Raw genomic sequence first — 21546 nt, 5'->3', positions numbered from 1 at the left:
TACAGATTTCAAAGGATTCTCACGGAATCCATGATTCATATCCCCCGAGCCAGACTTTCTAGGGTCTCATGTAACCCAGGCTGACTTCGAATTTGCTAAGAACCCAAGGATGACCTTACCTTACACTTCTAATCCTCTTGCCCTAGAGAGGTAGGACTCATGATATATGCTACCATGTCCAGTTTTTATGACTCGGAGGGTCCTATCTGGGACTTCCTGCATTCTAGGCTAGCAGTCTACCAACTAAATAACATCGGCTTCAGCATCATTTTCAGTTAGGATGGTCTTACCCAGGTTGGATCTTCAGAGTTTTAAGCTTCTAGACTGTATATATATACATTGCAAATGACACAATTAGGAGGGACAGTCGTCTCTTAGGGTCATTTTTTTTTTTTAAAAAGAGGCAAAGGGACTCTGCTACCAACAACCCCCTTCTACATACAAGCTGGCTATGTTAAAATCAAGAGACTCCCCTTAAGGCCCAGCAGTTGGAAGCTGAGTCTATATGAGAACCCAGGCTTCCTGATACTTGGAGGGCAAGTCTGCTCAGGGAGAAGCCACTTCCATCTGGCAATTGCCTGGGAAAAGCAAGACATTTGCAGCTCCAGTGCCAGGAGCTCAGCTGGTTATTTCTAGCTTGCTGAATGTCAAAAATCCAGGCTGCTTCTTACAGCAGCCTCCACACGTCAGACCAAATCAAGGCATCAGCACGTCAAGCAGCCAAATCGGCTGCCCCAAGCACCAGCCTGGAGGCGCCGGCCCAGCTTCTTGCAGTGCACCTGACCCGGCCCCCGCGGTGCACCTGACCCAGGGGAGCTCTGGGTTCAGCTTACTGCGAGCCCTCTGCCCACGCTCTCGGGGCGCGGCTCCCACCTGCAGCCCGCGCCTGGTGCTTGCACAGTATGAAGACTTCACTGGCCTGTGCAGCCGTCTGGGTTTTCCCCTTGTTGGGGCCAGCTGGCAGTCTGCCTGGAGAGAACGTGACCATGGGAGCTAGGCTCTGTCGCTGAGCTCTGACCCCAGTGAAGGGATTTCTGCCTTTCCTCTGGTGTCTTCTGAAATCTCTTGGAACTGTCGCTTGGGTTACCTTGTCTGCCTTGAACAGCTCTCACCCCCAACGCCAGTTCTTTCCTTGGGTCCAAATCACCCTGATTGTTTATGTCTCTGTACACATCAAAGCAATCCCAAGGAGCCACTGAAACTGGAACACTACAGGCTGAGCGCTACTCTCAGGAGGCTGATGGGCTCCTGTGGGGAGGGCGGATCATGTTTTCATAAGGTAATTTGATGGTCACATTGGACTTTGCTATGTGATAGGAAGCTTCCCAGCCGGGGGTCAGGAAATGAATTTTGCAGGCGGAAGGAATGAGGTTTCCAGGAGAAAAACAGCGAAAGGAGGCCAGTACAGAGGGAGAGCAGCAAGTGACGAGCTGGGGGGGGGGGGCGCAAAAAGGCGCTTGTGATCTGAAAGAAGGAGTGTTGACTATCCTGAGGTGATGCAGGGCTTTGGAGGGAGGTAACCCCCCCTTTTTAGGTGGTGATTCTGCTTTTATAGATGGGGCTGTGGTAGAAGTCCAGGAGGTCCCAGCGGAGAGGCACCTAGTCGTCTGAAGGCAGCAACTGTCTCAAGGGCATGTACCCCACTGTCCAGTGACCGTTCAAACCACTCCCTTTTACCCTTGTCTTTCTGCCTGATCAAGACCCTAACCTGGCTGCTATTGGTTTGGCCCTCGTTTTGTTGGTCCTTGCTAACCTGCAGGTAACAGGCAAGGTTGACTGCACTTTCAAGAATTCCTTTGCCCGTTGACTCAATAAATGTTTATGAAGTGTTTGTGTAGGGTGGTATGCTGGTCATCGGAGGCCCCAAAGGCGAGAACGCCCGAGTTTCCTGATCCCAATATTTGTCTGCTAGTTCTAAACTTGATATCGCACGGGAATTCTCCAGAAAGGTGTTTTTAAAGTCCAGCTGGTTGGGTTTTACCACAGGTTGACTGAATCCGAATGTCTGCCAGCGTGCTGCGGGGGTGCTTCTCAGGCTGTGTCATTAAAGCTCCGCTCCAGCTGATGTTACTAAGACAGAAGCACCCAGCCTTACAGGAATACTGTTTACCTTTCTTTTGCAGAGCAGAGAGGGGAAAACAAGCCCAGAGTCTGGCCACCCTCTGAGGGACCCCAGGCATGGCCCGTCCTGTTGAACCATGTCTGGAGTATGAGGACTATCTTTCCAGTTCCTTGTTAAAGACTATAACTTGAAATCTGATTAAATATTTGTCAGTCGAGGATGAATGGAGTTGTGGGTCATTACTGTGACACTTCAGACACAGATATATTCACAGTCACTTGGGGAGGCAGAAGGACATAATGGGACCAGGAGATAGATGGCTTAGTTGGTAAAGTAGTTTTACTATGCAAACAGGAGGCTTCCCAGCACCAGAGGAGGCTGGGGGGGGTGGTGTTTAGAGGGGAGGGAATCGGAGGAGATGTAAAATAAATGAAAAAATTTTAATTAAAAAAAAGTTCAGAATGGTTGTGTATGTTTTTAATCCCTGAGCTAGGGAGGTGGAGGCAGGCAGACTCCTGAAGTGTTCTGGGTAGTCATCTATCTTACTCCAGACCAGTGAACAATCCTGTCTCGTGGCCACCACCTGAGGAATGGTACCCAAGGCTCTTCTCTAACCTCTACACGTGTGCTTGTATACATGCATGCGTGCATGCGCGCACACACAGATACACCCCACCATTAGCTGATGTGGGAGTATCATATATCAATCTGTTGATTTCATTGGTTAAGCAATAAAGAAACTGCTTGGCCCTCATAGGTTAAAACATAGGTGGGAGGAGTAAACAGAACAGAATGCTGGGAGAAAGAAGCTGAGTCAGTGAGTCGCCATGATTCTCCCACTCCAGGCAGACGCAGGTTAAGATCATTCCTGGTAAGCCAGCTCTTGGGCTACATAGATTATTAGAAATGGGCTAGTCCAGGTGCGAGAGTTAGCTGAGAAAAGGCTAGATATAATGAGCCAAGTGGTGTTTAAAAGAATACAGTTTCTGTGTAATTATTTCGGGGTATAAGCTAGAGCTAGCCATGTGGGTGGCCGGGTGCTGGGGACGTAGCCCCGCTGGCCATATTTCAACAATTAGCCATTTCAGACACTAGAAGAGCCAATTATCTGAGAAACCTGCTGTATCCTGGATACGGAAGCAAACAGAGCAACTAGTAAAGTACTCTGGGTGACACTGGCATGTAAAACAAAATGTCCTCACAATTCCAGACTGGAGAGATGGCTCAGCATGTAAGAGACTAGCTACCTTCCCGAGGGTGTGATTCTCAGCACGTTCATGTTGGCTCACAACTGTCTGTGATTCCAGCACCAGGGAGTCCAGTGCCCTGTTCTGGCCTCCACAGGTACCAGGCATTTACATGCTGCACAGAAGTAAATGCAGGCAAAACACCCATGCACATAAAATAATAAATACAAAGAGCCGATTTTTGTGTTTTCATGATTAGTGCTGAAATATCCGAGTGTTTCTCTCCTCAGGGGTGGCTGACACTTACTCCAGAGCACCAGAGTCTTGCACATGGTGATAACACGGATGCTTGATGGGAGATTGTACTTCATCTTCTCCGCTGTTTCCCAGAGATACTGTGGCCTAAAATGGCAGGACTCAAGAGCCTGGATGTACAGGTGAAGGTGACTTTAACCAGGACAAAAATCTCGTGCCACGGTCCAGGGGCACGTGTCAATTTTGCCCAGCTTGGCCTTAAAGCTGGAGACTGAGGCAGGGTAGGAAGAGACTGCAGTTTCCTTGGGGGAGGAGCGGAAGCTGGTTCTCTGTTACAAACCTGTGTGACTCTTTTCAGGCCTGACCACAAAAGGTTTTTACCCAACAGGCCTCACAGGAAAGTGCCATCTCTACCCTGAGACTCTGCCCGCTCCACTCTGAGACTGAGCATTGCAGCTTGTGGAGGGTGCTGCCTCCACTGACCTCAGAGCTCTCCTTCAGGGCCTGCTCTTCCAAAATTTACATCCAGAGGCCTCTCTGAGGTGGGCTTTCTTAAGCTTCCTGCCTGAGGTTCCCTTACTGGAGCTAAGGAGGGGAGGGAAAGTTTAAGGAACCCACTCACATCCACTACCAAGGCTCTGTTCGGCTACTCTTTCAGGTCTAGATCTCTCACGTCTCACCTCCAGAGTCCAGGGCCTCTGATCAGAGCACTTTCCTCAGTGAGACGCCCCACACACCTGTGCTGGCCTCCTGGGCCTGCACCCCATGCTTGGTCCGGTAGAAACGGAGCGACTTTTGTCTTTACTGCGGCAGTAGGTGACAGAAGACTGAGCTTCCCATTGGGGAATGCTTTAATTAGCCACCCTGACTGCTCTCTCCCCACTCATCTGAGCTCGTAACCGAAGACTCTCCTGCCTGTGTGGAGCAATTACTCAGGCCAGCCACTCTCTGAGGTGACTTTTTCCCTTTGTGTTGCCATTTCATTTGCAGATATTGTGCGTGTGTGTACCTTAACACACCTTCTCTCTTTCTCTTTTACACACACACACACACACACACACACACACACACAAACTGACCTAGGATCAGGAGAAGCCCAGCCCAGATCCACCCTTGTCGTTGGGTAGAATCAGCAGGAGCATCAGGAGGGAGGATGAGACAGACACCTGAACTACATGAGGCCTTTGGACTAGGGCTACCTAACCTCAAGGACTCAACTTTTCTAGAATATTTCCTTTACAGAGGAGAAGCAAAGAGCCCACGAGGTAAGTGACTTGGCAGGGGGTATGGGCAAATGACGACTAGGCTTCTTCCTTTTACTTCCTGGCATGGCTTTTGGTCTGAGCCTTGCCTTCTGGAGCATAGGAGAAAGTCAGGACTCTGGGAAGTCTACAGTCTGACTGGGAAAGGGGCAGAAAGGGGTTCTCAAACTTGAGTGCCCAACGCAATCACTTGGGCTAGCCAACACAGATTTGATGGCCCCACTCGAGAGATACCGACCAAGCAGGCTGGAGTTGGGTCGGACGGTTCACATTGCTTGTGTTTCTACCTGCAGCTGATGAGGGACACTGTGGGGTGAGGCGAGGGGGAGAGGAGTCACTAACCAAAAAGTGCGTGAGAATGTGCAGTGAGCACAGGCCGGCTGGAGGGAGGACGAGGTTAAGGGGGACACTGGTGTAGGCTCCTCAGAGGGTCTCTGTTTCCTTTGTTTTTGCCCCACCTTGTACTTTTTAGACATTTCCAAACAGCATTCAAATTCTTACATTTTTCTGGGAAAATACCGGTTCTGGCCGGTAACTGAGACCAAAGTTACCACTTGCAGGGACTTCTTTGGAGCTGGCAAAAGAGGAAGCCAGAGCCAGTTCCTCTGCCTGCACCCTTCCTCTCTGTCCCTATTCAGACTGCAGCAGAACAGTCGGTCCTGGAGTCCAAACAGCTGCCTGATCACAATATGAACCTACAGCTTTCTGGAAACTTCTCAGACCTTTCTGGCTCCACAGTCACACTGAGCCAAGTGTCAGCCTTGCCACCCCATCTGTAATAGAGACTTTCACCTACTTTTATTGTTAGTTACAAACCACGTGGTTTTTCTGTATCAAAAAGATGGAAACAAGCCGGGCGATGGTGGCGCACGCCTTTAATCCCAGCACTCGGGAGGCAGAGCCAGGTGGATCTCTGTGAGTTCGAGACCAGCCTGGTCTACAGAGCTAGTTCCAGGACAGGCTCCAAAGCCACAGAGAAACCCTGTTTCGAAAAAAGCAAAAAAAAAAAAAAAAAAAAAAAAAGATGGAAACATTTACAAGGGCCCCAGGTAGAGCCTGAGACCTAGGGGCCCCTTCCCCCAATCCTGTCCTTCACCCTTGGTATGGGCTTGGAATATCTTCAAGGATTCCCCTCTGCGTCCCTTCCAGTAAAGCCCGTACGTGGTTGGCACATGGAAGTCTCCCAGGAGAGGAGATGGGTGAGGTTCTGGTCACGCTTCCTGAAGCCACAAGAAAGAGGAGCCTGCTGATTCACGAGCAGCTGCTTCCTGAAATGACAATGCCAGGCTGCACTGAATGGTATTTTTCCAAGGTGATGTGAGCTGTTACAACATTCCTGCTGCCCCCCCCCCCCCCGCCCCTGCATCTTCCTGTAAGTCAGACCAGAAAGTTACCCAAAGCCGCATTCCTGAGCAGCAGAGCACAGGATTCCAGACACTGTGTTTCCAACATGCCTTTACAGCCCTCCCGAGAGCAGGAACCCATTCCTTCCCAGCCTCGGCATGTCATCAGCCACTGCCGTGGGTTTGTCTGGCAGGCCCCAGAGTCACGAGGAAGTGGCATGTGGCACTAAGTCAGCTGGGAGACACAGGTCCTTTGCAGATTCCCCTATCGGGGGTCAGCTGAGAAGGGAGCAGCCCCACAGGTTGCAAAGACACTTTGTTTCAACCCTGTTCTTGCCCTGTCTGACACGGAAAGCTACTGTGGTCTATACTGAATCAGCCTGACTTTTCTCAGAAATAAGGGCACTGGGATGAAGTGCCCCTGCTTTATCCTGGTATCCGTGTCACCATGCAAAATGTCCCTGTAGGACAGCAATTTTCATTCAGAATGGAAAACCTCATGGTTTGACTTCCATCATCCTCCTCTAGCAAGAGGAAAGCCAAGGAGAGTGGAGGTGTCTGGCGATAAGGTAAATGAAACCAAGAAATAGGGGTCTGCTCTTAGAAGCATTAACTGAACCCCACCCTCCTCTACTATAAACTGGAAAAGGACTTCTTCCTCCCTCCCTTTCCTCTTCCCCCTTCCTTCCTCCCTCCCTCCTTCCTTAATTGATGATTTGGGCATCTTGAGACAGAGAAATGCTGAGCTAAGAGGTCCTACTTTGGGGCTGTCAAGAAGACTCACTGGGAAGATGCACTTGTTTTCAAGTCTGAAGAGCTGAGTTTGAGCCCTGGGATCCTGCAAGTTGTTCTCCGACCTTCATACATGCACTATGTGCACACGCACGTCCATACACACACACACACACACACACACACACACACACACACACACACACACACGATTAAAAATAAATAAAACTTAAAAAATAAGGACTCTATTTGTAAAACGAATTGGTTATGCTAAAAAAAAGCTGCAATTCATAGCAAGAGCTGGAGGTTTACAAGTCATTCTATTTTTCCTCTTCACGGTCTTCTCAGGTGGACGGTAAGTCCCTGCTCCGCAGGCATTCATCACTGTTGATGCCAAGCACTTTGCATAAGAGACATCCAACCTAGATTGCCATTTAAATGACGAGGGCAAGGGTTAGGAGCAGTGCAGGGTAAAAGCACAGTCAGGTTTGACATCCGTGTCTCTTGACTCCCGTGTTCATATTCTGTGGAGCCCGTAAGTATACACTGGCAGTTGCTGCTAACCTTCCCTGAATCAAAGCGATCCCCAGAAGCAAGCCCTGGGACTCCCTGCCGGGCTCTAACATTCTGAGGAGGCAGCTGCCCAGCAGAGAAGCAGGCTGAGCCTGTGGATGTAGGGTTGCTCCTCAGCTCATGGTGGTCCTCCCAGGGCCTGGTCTGGTGCTTTAGTGGGGTGCAAGATGAACAGAGGAGTCCCCTAGGTCATGTCTTACCCTTTGAGGTGGGTGGCAAAAGCTTTTGTAACTCCCTGTTTCCTGCCTTTTACTACAGGTCTATTTCCTCAAAGCTATACTCAAGACTTTGTTTCCAAACGGCTATGGATCTTACCTCTGAGAACACTCCTCTTTTTAAGTTTAATTGGCTTGAGAATTTCATCTACATGTACTTTATTTACATCATTTCTACCTCTCACTCTCCTCTAGCCAACTCCTCCCGCTGAATTCATGATCTCTTCTTCTGTAATTATTATTTTATACCACACACATACACACACACACACACACACACACACACACACACAGCACTTACTGAGTCCATTTTTAGTCTTACATATGTGTGTTTAGGGCCGACTACTTGGAACTGGATAACCCATCTCCTGGAGCTTGCCCCTGATGCAAACTAATTCATCCTGTTAGAAGTCATCGATTGTAACTTCACCTCATGGTGATGCCTTGTGAAACTTACCCCACTCCCACCGGCATATCAACTGGTGTAGTCATTGTGAAGGTATTGCCAAGGCAATCATATTATTGAGACTTCATGGAGGTAGCATCCCTGTCATGTTTGGAAGACACAATCTAGCAGCAGACTTCCTGGTCCCTCTGGCTCTTACAATCATTCCCCCCACCTTCTGCAATACTTCTTGAGTCTTAGGTGCAGGGTTGAATTATAGATTAATTTATCGGGCACACATGCAGTCAGTTATTCTCTGCATTTGGAGCAGTTGCGGGTCTCTGCAACCGTCTCCATCTGCTGCAAAGTGAGGGTTCTGTGATGAGGCCTGGGAACCATGAACTCCCTGCATCAAGACTGACTGGTAGCTGGAAATGGAGACCATAGGCAATGCTCTGACAATGCTCCTCCCTTTTCTTCACACTCTTCCAACTTTGACTTCGTTCCGTCCTTGTTCTCTGGGAGAAAGACCTGATAAGCCGTAATTTACCTAAGACTCAGACTTGAAGACTCCAGTTCTAGGTTTTGGCTGCATGGTGGAACCATCTGGAGAACTTTCATAATCTCACTGATCCAGGCAGGAGCTCCAATGCCCCAGGAATGCTATGACTTGGCTCTCATTTCGTGCTAGGTAGGGTCATGTGGTGATAAACTGGCCAGCGGGGTATGAGGACAAGGCAGGGAAGTGTCTAGAAACGCTGGCCACATTTAAGAAAAAAAATTAAGAAAAATTCAAGGGTTGTGCTCTTTGTCTCTGGCAGTTGTTGTTAGAATGCAAGCCTAGAGAGGGAGTTACATTCAGTAAGAGATCAGCGCATTTGGTCCTTCTCTCTAGTGATTAGCGCTTTTATTTTATAAACAAGGAAACCAAGTCTCCAGTGCTTTCAATATCCAGCCATCCCCAGGCTCCACTGGCAGCAGCTGGTAGAGCAGAGTCAGGCCAAATCTAGGTCTGTCCAGAAGGAAAATGATTTTTTTTTGACTGTAGGCCCCTCTGTTCACTGCTAGTTATCAGAACACAAAGACAATGACTTTTCTCATGACTTGACGATTCCCAGGGACATGCTGTTAAGTTTTCTGAAGTAATAAAAGTAATAAAGGTTCTCACTCTTTAGTACTTGCTCATTTCCATGGTGTAAATATTCCCACCACTGACTTTAAGCTACCATTGAGTTCATGAAACCTTAACTTAGGAGAAGATGTGACACCGGCCACTGTCCACCACTAGAAAATGGAGTAAGTATGTACATCCAACCTTTCGTGACAAAAACCACATACAGAGCAGGCCTTCCTTTCAACACACGCCTCCCCAAACAGACATCTACCTGGAGTCCTGCACTGGTAAGAAGGTATTCAACTCTTGTTCCTAGAAGGCAGTCTAGCCCCAGGCTCAAACAAATGGGTGTGAACCTCAAGGTTTCCTAAAATCCACAGAGAGCAAATTCTGTGAACGGAGTCCTAAGAGACCTCTCCTTCTGCTGGGGGGCTGAGAGCCCTTGCCATCTGCTTGACTTCTTTGCTGAGCATCGTGTGTACACTTGCTGAGTTCCTTCAGCTCATGACCATGTGGAACAATGAAGCAGCAGGGGTTTGGGCATGCAGCCAGTGGAAACATGATGAGGAGCCAGCTCCAGGCCCACTTGGGTCGGTAGGGCAATTGTGGTATGCCTGCAAAATCTATTCCAGACTGTGACATGCTTGCTTCTAAGGGCTGGGAAAAGGGCTCCTGCCCATAATTCTCACCCAGGATACAGACTGCACATGCCTACTGATGGCAAACTCTTCTCTCAGAAGGATGCCCATCAGACAGTTGTGTACCTCTTTGAAACCATTCATTTTGGTGATGCCACAGATTCCATAGTCCTTATTGCATCCTGATGTGCCCCAGTTCTAAGTCTAGCGTTTACATAATTAAGCTAGTACCTTTCTGCCTAGCAGGCAGCACAACCAGGGTAGACCAGCGTGTCAGTCAGCTTTCCATCAATGGGACGAACAACTGAGATGAATCAAGTTATAAAGAGGAAAAGTTTATTTTGATTCATATTTCCAGAGGTTTCAATCTATGGTCTCTTGGTCTGCCGCTGTGTATAGCATATTACAGTCAGAAAGCATGGTAGAGGAATTCTGTTTACTTCTTAGAATCCAGGAGCAGAAAGAGACGGGAAGATACTAGGATCCCAGTGTCCCCATAAGAGCATATTATCAATGACCTAACTTCCTCTCATAGGCCCCACCTCCTCACCTCCCAATAGCACTGTTTTGGGGACAAAGTCATCAACACATGGGCCCGTGGGGAACATTCAAAATTCAAGCCACAAAGTCAGGCCTAGTGACCCATAAATGTAGTCCCAGCATCTCAAGAGGCTAGTACAAGAGGGTCACAAGGTCAAGACAAGCTTAGGCTATTATGTAGCCTTGTCTCAACAACAACAGACAGATCCAAACCACAGAAGCCAGATTGTGTTATAGGAACAAAAGTTGGTCATAGTTTCTGCAGCGTTAAACAAAAGTAATAACAAACAATAGCAATTATTCCTAGCTCACTTCGAAGGTGTCTGTGGGCTCATGTTAATCCCTCAAGGATCCAAAATGTCAGTAGCCAAACACTATCTCTTATCATTGCCACTCACTGGAGGAAAAAAAAAAAGACCCTTTTGCCAGCACTGAAATTACTCCTCTTTGCATTTATTATTGCAAAATTATTCCTATTTTAACACCATTCTGCTTCCTAGATATCACCTAAGGATTACCTTTTCCCATACAGATGGTCCCGAGTCACCAAAGGGGCCGCTTGCTATTTTAGACTTTAAGACGGTAGGAAATGCTCTGCATTCAATAGAAATTGTAATTGTAACTTTGAATTTTGATCTTTTTATAAGCTAGAAATATGCAGTATGATACTTTCATGTTGGACAATGGCAGTGAGCTGGCGTTGTCAGTCATGTGGCCCATCAATGCCTAAGCAGAGGTAGGTTAGGTGGCTTCAATGCACTTTGTACTTGGGATTTTTTTATTACAATGGACTTATGGGGAACAGCTCCTTCCTAAGTCAAGGAGCACTACTTTATGTGGCTGTGATGCCAGCTTGCTTCTCTTCTGAGGCTAACCCTAGTTAGCACTCATGGTGTTTGTTTTTTCTCTTGCTGTCAATCAGCTCACTTTCCTGGAACATGACCCAGCTTCCTCTTCCTCCATTATGACATCTAGAATGGAGTTTACTTTTCTAGACGTAGTCAAACCAAGGCAATGTTCAGTGGATTAGCCATTTGGCTCATTTGAGACACAATTCTTGCTACTCTGGAGGACGGCATACAAGTTTCATTTGGCAGCCACAGGTGCCTGGTGTATTTCATTAGAGCTCACAGTGGCAGCAACAATGAGGATCTTGCCTTGGCTGTGTCCCTATAACTTAAAAATAGCTAGATAAATATTAGTAAAATTTGCTGAACGTATTTTGCTCTGCCTAATAATTTTGTTTGTGCTGTCAAGTCCTATAGCTATCAGCTTTCCCTAATTTGAAACTTTTCATATTTAAATATAACTCATGTTTATTTGTTAGACTCTCCTCAGCATGGGTTATAACTTGCATTTGTAACTAAGAAAGCTAATTCGATTAGGACAAGATGGAGGCAATAATCTAAACAAAGCAGCCTGCTGCTTAGTAGGATTTGGTAAAGAATATCATTTGGGGGCTGAAGGCCTGACTCAGTGGTTAAGAGCCTGTGCTGCTCCTACAGAAGACTGTTCAAACGGCTCACAAGTGTTTGTAACTTCAGTTCCAGGGCAATCCACTTCTCTCTTCTGTTCTCTGTGGACAGCTGCAGACACATGCCCATAAATAAAAGTAATATAAGATCTTAAAATCATTACAATGTGTCACATTTATGGTCACCTCATTTATGGGAATGCAGGGATCTATTTATTATATTGAATCATTCTAGGTTTTCTGGAAACTAGATTATGCCTGGAATAAGCACTCAGTGACCCCCAGTTTAATGAATGACTGACTCTCTAGGTTTATCGGCCCTTGTATCAGAATCTACTGGAAGGGTATGTGTAGTTTTGAAACAAAGTAGTACTTTAGTGTGTCATTTCATTTTTGAGTTTAGTTATTGTTATAATTTAAAACAGCAAGTGTCTGGAAAGGGCTGCCATGAGATTGCCCTCCAGAGGTACGTTATTAGCAGAAAGAGTCACATGACCCTGACTGGGGAGAGCCTTAGGAGACACAGGGCATCATGACATAGGCAACATGATGGGGCCTTTCGTGGAGAGAGAGAGTACATTTTCAATTTCCAAAAAAGGAAGCTCATTAGGATGGGCTTCTTGGAGAAAAGAGCTTTCAAATCAGCCAGGATCAAGAGGGCTTCTTATTTTCATGGCTTCCCCAGTGAGTGGTGGGCAGGTTTCCCACGGGATCTAGTCTGGCTTGTCTTCCTGCTAAGGCACAGACTATAAACCTGTCTGCAAGGGAGAGGGCTGCAAGGCCACAGCTCGGCATGCTTTCCTGGCATCAACTCTCTGTCTTGCAGAGTTTCAGAGGGAGACTATAATCTAACAGTTATGATAGTGAAGGCTTGACATCTCAAGTAAGATTTAAGGAAGGATTGAAATTGTCTCAATCCAAGTGAGTAAGGCTGTCTCAAGGCTGTAGAATCATTGCTTCAGACTGATATTAACCTGCTAATTACCACATGTTGGAAACCTTTGCTCTTTTAACCCGCACTGGCCACAAGGAAATGAGTTGAGACCTGGTTACATATGTTGTTAAAACACACCACTCATCCTTGATCAAGCACCCTAGGAGTCATCGGGGAACACAGACATGAGATTAAGGTCACTGACATGTCTCAGGCAGTAAAGGCGTCTGGTGTCAAGCCTGATGACCAGAGCTGGATCCTTGGAACCCACATGGTGGAAGGAGGGAACCACCTCCCACGAGTGCCTTCTGACCTCCACACTTTCACTGTGGAGTGCATCATACCCACCTCTCCACCACAATGAAGACAAAGACGTGACTTTTGAGGTAGTGGCGAGCTTTTCCTACTGACAAACATTTCTTCCAGTGTTTCAGAAACAGTGTTGAAATAATTATTGTCTTGCAATTTTGCCAACATCCATCTGAATGTCTCATAGAATTCAGTCCCTGGGCTACAGTTCATTTTATCAGTGAGCACCCCATCCTCTTCTTGGACAAAATCCTTCCGTTAGAGTAATGGTTCTCAACCTTCATCATGTGACCCTTTAATGCCGTGCAGTCCCTGTGTCTGCGCTCTGTGCGCTGGCACCCAGTTCGCGAGCTTCGGGCAAGGGGGCTGGAGGTTAAAATACACAGACACACACAGACAGAGAGACAGCAACACGGGTCATCCTTGAATTCCCCAAGAATGCCCCCTTTATTGTGTTCAGGGGCAGATTATATAGAGATAGCCACGCTCCAGCTAAACCCACCAGAAACCACTCTCCTGCCATTAGGAACTCCTGAAGGTCTCGTGCTCAGAGCAGCTGTAGGCACTCAGATCAGGGGATTACAAGAAATTCAGGATCTGGGGTCTCACTGCTCCCAACACTTTAATACAGTTCTCCATGCTGTGGTGACCTCCCAACCACAAAATTATTTCACCGCTACTTCATAACTGTACTGTTGCTATTGTTATGAATTGTAGATGTCTGTGTTTACTGATGGTCTCAGGTGACCCCTGTGAAAGGGTTGTTTGACCTAAAGGGGTCACGACCTATAGGTTAAGAACCACTGCCTTAGAGGAAGAACAAACACTCTGGAGTCCTACCTTCTCTCTAACAACTGCTGTTAGCATCTGCTACCAAGGGAGCGAAGGTTTCCTGTGCTCTTCTTCACTTTCTAATTCTCCTTTCCTTAATTTGTGCCTGGGTGAGCGTGGGAAATAGGAAAGGCAATAGGGTAAGCGGCATGTGACCGTGAGAATGAGGGATCTGTGTGTGTTTGAAAAGAATCTTGAGATTGAGAGAGCACAAGGTATGTGTGGAGAGGAGGTTAAAAGATAAAGCTTGCCCAGAGACGGACAAAGAGTAGATTCGAGTGGAGGTTTAAAGGACGCAGGATAATTATCAATTAGGGTAAAGAGACTCATTGAGCATAGCCACCTGTTCAGTTAGCCAGTAGCGGTCCAGGCTGGAAGACCATGAGAGGTCACCCGGGGTATTTTTGGCACTGTTGGGTCAAATGGCGACTAGACTTTTGCTAGTTTCTAAATTTGAAATGTCTCTAAAGATTGTCTGACTTCTGGTAACACACTTGAACCTGTCCACACTTGGCCTTAGCACAGCCTTCACTTTGTCTCACCCAGATTCTTCTTGAGCTGTGGCTCACGCCACTGGAAGAATGAAGTCTCTGTCAGCCAGGAACTGCCTTGGTGGCGTAAGACAGCAACTGTGGAGATCTGAAAGGGCAGATGACATGTGGCAGGGACATTGAGGGCTGTGTTCAGAGGAGTCTGCAGGTCTGTGGAGTCTCTTGAGGCACAGTACGTCTTCAGATAGCTTGCTTGACGGGAAGAGGCTACGGATTCTGTCTTTGGCTTCAGACTCTTGGGCATGGCAAGACGTACTGAACATCTTGAATGTACCTTTGTTTCTGGACACTGATCACACAGCATGCTCAATGGTCATCATAGGTTTCCCAGTAGGTACCCAGGATGGATGTGGTCCTTGTGCTAGTTAGTCAGAAGTGAATCAAATGATTCATTTAACCTGTTAGTTAAATCTAACAGGGCCAAAGAATTCCTGTCATTATACTGAAGAGAAAAAACCATGGGTATGTCTTCCCCTGGTTATTTTAGAGTGAGCTGCATTTGAAACTTAAAACTGACCCTGTATGGGGCTTCATTCAAAACTCCCGCAGCTCTAGTTAACTGAGAAGGCTCTGAAGCTGAGCAGAAGAACTGAATCCCCTTAAGTTGGAACTGGCTCAACATCTGTATGAGATGAGCCTGAAGAGTGTGGGTGTTCCTCTCCCTCTCTGTCCATTTTCCGATGGACATCACACGCTCCACAGAACAGCTGGTAGAATGATAGCTAACCCTGGCACCTACAGTGTCCTTGTGCTGACTAAATGCTATCCATCAGTCACTGAGGTCACACCGGGCAGGTAGTCACTGTCATTTATGCTGCACAGACAAGAACACTAAAACCGGAGAAACAATTCCCTTGGCTTAAGAACACCAGGTGTCTGTGGGATCATCTGTGCCCACTAAGTCTGCTCTCTTTACTTGGAGGTCTCTGGTCTCTCATGGCTTTCCTAGGTAGTCTGTGCTGGGGCAGGAGCCCACAGCATGATGACAGAGGCAGAAATCCATGGGAAGGGCGGCTGACATTTTTGAGTTCTAAAGGAGCCTTCAGAATAAACACACAGATGAAGACTCTAAGTCATTTTGATTGGGAAATTGGCTGTGTGGCAGGTTTGGCTCTGTAAACCAAGGGGAGGAAGAACAGAGGAGGGAACAGGAGAAGGGAAAGACAATTGATCAGGAGTAGGGTTTGAGTGGGGACAGGGTGAAGCCCAGGGTCGCCCTCAGCTTTGGTTCAAATTCAGCACGGGAAGAAAGGGATCTAACAGCGTTCTGTGTAGAGCTGGGCTTGGGTTTGCCTCTTCCAACCTGCAGCCCAGCCCAGAGGAACCTGTGACCACAGGGCTCATTTCCAGGAGAACCTATGACTAGTCGGCTCATTTCCTGCACACACGTCTGGGCTTGGAGCAGACTCTTATCTTCAGACGATATAAAGGGAGGAATTATATGAGCCAGGGTGGCTGTAAGCCAGAGCATCCCAGGCAACTGGTCAGTTTAGGTCAGCGGAAGCAATCAGGGTGACCTTGGAAGTGGTGAAGGACCAATGAGTGATTGGAGTATCGGAGGCGTTTTATACCCAGTGAAGACCAACACGTGCCAGTTCGAGTGTTCCAATCCTTGCTCTTGTCTTGGCGGTGGGCTGCTGGGTGGCTGTACACACCCACCTTCTTCCTACTGCAGCTGTGATGGTTGTACCAGCCCAGCCCATGAAAGGGGGATCAGGAGTTACCAAAACATAGACAGACCTCCAAGAAGAGAAAAGGACCGTGTGCTGCTAAATCTCAGAGGTTGCCTCCTGGGGTTCAAATGGAGTTTATGAGACCCAGCGTGACCCAGACTACTTCTTCTTTCTTCCCTTTTCTGGAAGATGGGGAAATTGAAGTCACTATTGCATCACCTGGGCCTGTCCCAGTTCCCTGAATCAGGGCTGGGAGGCTCCGCCCTTGATTGCAAATTAAGCCGTCTCCCCTGCAGATCTATAAGTTTGCACAGGGGATGGATGACTAACAACTTCCTGTGGACTGGCAGCTTATTTCCTGCTCCCAGCTCACCCCATACTACACCCTTTGAACTGCTCTCAGAACCCCACAAAGGTGGGGGAATAGAATTGTTTTAATTGGAAAGCCTTATTAATCTGGGCTAAAAGCAAAATCTCTGGAAAAAAAAAAAACTGCTTGATCCCCATCTTGGCCCTAAAATGTTTTCATTCTGTGATTTTGGACAAGCTTTTTTTTTTAAAAAAAAAAAAGGAAGGAATTGTCCTGTGCCTCAGTTTCCCCATCTGTACAGTTAAGGAGCATTGAATGAATAAATGCTCTTAAAATTTGCACAACAGGTTTTATATAAAGCAACCATAATGAGTGCTAGGCATAAAGACAAAGAAGCCCCAGTCAGAATGAACCCCCACCTCCTCCCCAGCAGATGGTGGGTAGAATAAAAAGCTTTAGATTTTAGATCTAGGTCCACCCCTTACCAAAATCAAGACTTTGGGAAACCAATAAACTCCACTGAGCACTTCTGATGTCAGCTGTAAGATGACTTCAGTATTTACTCTTGCCCACCACACAAACATGGCATGCAGGGCTACTGAACTGGGCTAAACACAGCTTCAGGAAGGCTCACAGCTTTTCTATTCATGCAGAAGTAAATTTTTTTAATCCCGGAATGCCAAAAAGAACCCACGGTACTGGTACAAAAAAGGGACTGTGGTACTGGCTCAGCCATTTCCTAGTTCTCCTCCTAGGCTCTCTGCATCTTTGGAAGGCAGCTGTGCTCACTACTATACCACCATCATGGCTGTCTGCATCTTTAAGGACGCCAAGATCTGCCAATCGAATGGAAAGAGACTTTACATGCATTCCTCTGAGGAGGTGCTTAAACGGCAAACATCTCCTCCATCTCTCTTCTTGCTCCGTGGCCCTTAGGAGCTCTCCTTTCTAGAGGGCACAATTAGAAGATAGAGAGCCACGGACATGTACTGTATGTGGATGATAAAGGAACATCTTGTCTAGCCGCTGAGATTTTGAGGATTAGTTGGCTGCAATACCCAGAAGTCACTTCTTGACACAGGTAGGGGTACTGATGAGTGAGATAGACCACACTGTCCTCAGGGGTATAAGGAGCTATGCCAATGCCTCTTCTATGTCTTTGCCTGCAGCCCTGAGCTTTAATAGCTGTGGAAAGCTTTGGAGTTTGATTAGAAATGTATTCTCCGAGTGGGGGAGAGAGCAAGTCATTCTTTACACAAAATATCCTTTTGCTACAAAATGCCTTTATTTCCAGCCATTCAAACCTTTCAACTGTATATATGGTTACACATGAAATGCCTTTGCCACCGGCATTGTTTCCAAGATCCATTTTTAACTGATAATGTGTGTATCAAACAACCTTGTCTCTGAAAACATAACTTAAATAGACTGCAAACGGATCAGCCACACGTGTGTTCTCACGGACGTGAACGGTAAGTCAGCCTGGGACGAGGTGGGTGCCATCAGATCCTGGCACGCCACAGCCCACTGTCTGCTGGCCACGGTTCTGTGGCAGCGGCCTTTCTATAAACAAGAGAGCGTGTGCAGACAAAGACGCCAGGCCTATGCCATGTGAAGAGGCCTTTCACAGAGTGCACACGCGACTCGGTGGACCCCAGGATGAAGGAGAGCAACATGGAGGTGGCTCGGCCATGCTCACTAAGGGCGATCACGGCACCTTCTTGTGTGACACTCAATAAATAGCTAGTTACTGAAAGGAAGAGACGGACAGTTGTCATGATGTCCAACCTCCTTCTCAATACTGGGTTTTAGGTTGGGAGCCTGAGGGACACCCATCTTCTGTTTCTTCAGAGTAAGCCAGTCTACTTGGAATGTCATTCATTTCCCTAAAGAGAGCCCTCAGTTCTTCATTAGCACGTAGTCTTTTGCAGACCACAATATTGGATTAAAGAAGAATGAAAGGTGGTTCACAGAAACTCTAGACTGGTCTCTTAGGCTCTTAGCCTGTTAGGCTCATAATTTCCGGAAGCCACTATATTCCTCCTACCGTCTCTCCTTTTGGTTTCTGTCATTTACCCCAAGCCTGACATAGCCGTGACATCTCTGTAACATCTCAGTCTCAATTACAGAAATGTACCATGGCTCCTTGGGACTTGAGAGAGTGGCTCTCTTGAAGCTCCACCCTTTGAGGAGTTGTGAACATTTGCTCCTTGAAGGTGATGGTGCTATTTCTAAGGCGGATACTGAGGAATTCCCACAAAAGAAATTCCTGGAAAAAAATCCACATTCCCCCGTGACTGTCACTCCCCAGAGGCTACGGCTGCAGTTCCGGAGACACAAAGGAAAAGTTCCTGAACTCATCCTGGTTAATCATAGGAAGATGTCCCTCATCAACCGGAGTCAAAACTGGCTCTTCTTTTATGAAGTCTGGGTCAAAATTGCTGACATCTTCTCGGGATTTCTGTTAAAAAAAAAAAAAAGGAAGCCATGGTCACATTGTATATATAGATAGTACCTGGGATTTTTGCCTCTTATGTGGGTTGCAGCCCATTCCAAGAAGTTCAGAGAGCTGTCTTCATTGGTCAGCAGCATCATTTATGGTTCTGATGGCTGTGACTTGGCGGTGCTTTATGGCCAGTCCCCCACATGCATATTTTTGTGGCCTCTGCCAACCACTAAGTCACTCATTCCATGTCCTGCCCTCTAGTCACCGACTCCTGCCAGGAGGCTAAAGAATAAATGTGGTCACCCCGACTTGCTTACTCACTCACCCATGATCCTCCACCTCACTGAGGTACTGCTTTCTGATAGGCCCCACTGACGGGGCCTGCTTGATCACATCTGTCCAGAAGTCGAGCAAACTCATGCTCACCTCACTTACTGTTGGCACACATTCTACCCGTGTGAGAAGAGGCTCTCAAGTGATTTCACGGCATTACTGAGCTCAGAGAAATAAGCGTCTATCCCATTACTTTGGGCTGGAGCTGTTGGGTTCCCTCTGCCTGTCTGGCCTGAGTCCTTTGTCACAGTAGCTATGACAGACTGTGTAGGCCAAGGAGCCAGGCTCAGTGAAGGAATACCTTGTACCTTTTAAAATATTTTTTTAGGGCTTGGGAAAGGTACAGATGATAACACAAGAAACATGAGAAAATGGAAAACTTGCTAATCAGTTCAATTCTGCTAGGCCCTAGGATTTAGGGAAACTTAAAACAGCTTATGGCATATTAGATGTTGGGATATTTTGATTTAGGTTAAGGGAGGGTAGAGGTGGGGCAAACAAGAGGTGAAAACTTAGTGAGATGCAATCAACACATTGTCTCAGGGGCAACCTGCCCAGTCTCCATCTCCAGGAGGGGCTGGCAAACCTCTACTCTGTCATCCTATGGGAGATATCAGCTTTTCTATGGATTTTTTTTTTCAATCTGGAGAAAAGGGAACATCTTTTACAATGACCTTGATACTCACGATTCTGGGTCGGAAAGGTGGTTCCAGTTGGCGATGGTTCAATTGGGCCCAGTCGATTTCCTTGAAGAAAGGATGTCTCAAGATCTCGTGTTCACCTCCCTGAGCCAGGCTGCCCAAGCGCATGGTAGGGTTCTTGGTCATGAACTAGGAGAGTGTAAGAAAGAGAGAATCATTCATTCACTCCTGTGCAACCCCGTCACAAGACAGCAGGCACCAGCCCTGGCAACGGCGCTCCTGGGAGGTATTTTGGCTGTTCTTGCTCACTAGCTGGATTTTCCATTCTGGGCAGCACAGGCTGTATGAATCATGCCTTAAAGTCGAGACTGTCTGAGTGGATTGTTGGCCTTCCCCACTGCCATTTCGGGCACGGCCACTAAAAGAAGGTTGAAGGGTCCAATTTTCTTTTCTGTAAATACCAGGTGTTTTTCTTTCCTCTGTAGAGAAAGGCAACTCCTTATGAATTAGGATGTCTTTCCGTGTGGACAGCAAGCAGATTCTGAATGGGGCTACTTTTAGGAACAGCTGTGCCATTGTTCTGAGGCCCACAGCGCTGGCCAGGGTTCCTGCTCTCTCCTCAGACCACAGAGAAAAGTGACAGTCATTGTTGAGATCTCTAGAAAATGGCAGCAAGGGTGAAAAAACTCTTAAAACTTCTACGACTGGTTCTAGGAAAAACCAAAGTGGGTTGCTTGCTTGTCTTTCTGTGGCTAAGACAGTTGAATGTTTTCTGCATTCAAGATGCCTCTCTTCTGTTTTGAAATGGGTTTATAGAACAGAATGCAGGACTGCAGAGACCAAAAGCTAAAAGAAAATGCTACACAGTCAAGTGCTGTTTGAATACAAATCTTCCACCTTCATATCCATTGGGAGATATTCTTATACTCAGCTCCTAGGCATTTTGGTTGACTCCTCTGCTTCTTACAAATGGTCTTGGTGTTTTCATCATTTCTTAATCAAGGAACTCAGAGAATAATTCACTTTTCAGGGCCAGAATGTCATTTTTAACTTCAAATGATTTCTCATTAAGAACAAAGCAAAACGCTGACCTTGAATGGAGAGTTTTGTTTGGGTTGGGCATGATGGTAGCACATGCCTGTAACCCCATTGGAGACTGAGGCAGGAAGGTGCTGATTCTAAGTCTTCCTGGGCTATAGAGCAAGACAAAACCAGAGCAGCAACACAAGGGTGTGGGTAGAGTTTAGCGCTAGAGTGCTTACTTAGCACAGCAAGGTACCAAATCCCGCCCCAGAACTCTGGGAAACAAACAAAGCAAAAAGTTTGTGGTTTTATTTAAATCAAGTTACTTTAAGCTTCTTTGTGTTTCTTCCAACCTTAATTTTCAGTGCTGGGGAACAGACCCAGGGTCTTGTGTGGGTGAGGCCAGTACCCTACCACTGAGCTACACCTCTGAACTCTAAATCAAGTTATCTATAAACAGAGTAAGGACAAGTTTTGACAGTCCCCAGATATCTTTTCTAAGTTAGACTTTATAAGCACAAAGCAAAAGTAAGACTGTGTTTATAGAAACTGTTTGGGGCTGAATTTACTGAGTGAATTTAAAGATTTTCCAAAGAAAATCTTGTGGCTGATGCAGACACAGAAGATGGTGACATCTGGGCCATGCCAGAAAGCCATGCAAAGCTCCCAGTGTTGGTTCAAATGAGACGGATCAAGGCTAAGGAAAAAAGTGTCA

The 21546-nt window shown here is 46.9% G+C and overlaps 1 protein-coding gene across 1 annotated transcript in view; it reads right to left on the bottom strand.

The window, feature by feature from the left end:
• Nucleotides 1-17659: 17659 nt before the first annotated feature.
• Nucleotides 17660-21546, bottom strand: part of Prkch (protein kinase C eta) — a 203559-nt gene continuing 199672 nt past the window's right edge. Inside the window, exons 13-14 of the mRNA XM_013346887.2 lie at nt 19854-19997; nt 17660-18849 (exon numbers count right to left, since the gene is read on the bottom strand). Of these exons, the coding sequence (XP_013202341.2) occupies nt 18703-18849; nt 19854-19997 (291 nt within the window). The 3' untranslated portion in view covers nt 17660-18702. The remainder of the gene's footprint in view (nt 18850-19853; nt 19998-21546) is intronic.

Source organism: Microtus ochrogaster, chromosome 1 (genome assembly GCF_000317375.1).
Source record: "Microtus ochrogaster isolate Prairie Vole_2 chromosome 1, MicOch1.0, whole genome shotgun sequence".
NCBI lineage: Eukaryota > Metazoa > Chordata > Mammalia > Rodentia > Cricetidae > Microtus > Microtus ochrogaster.
This window is presented reverse-complemented; position numbering and strand designations above follow the sequence as displayed.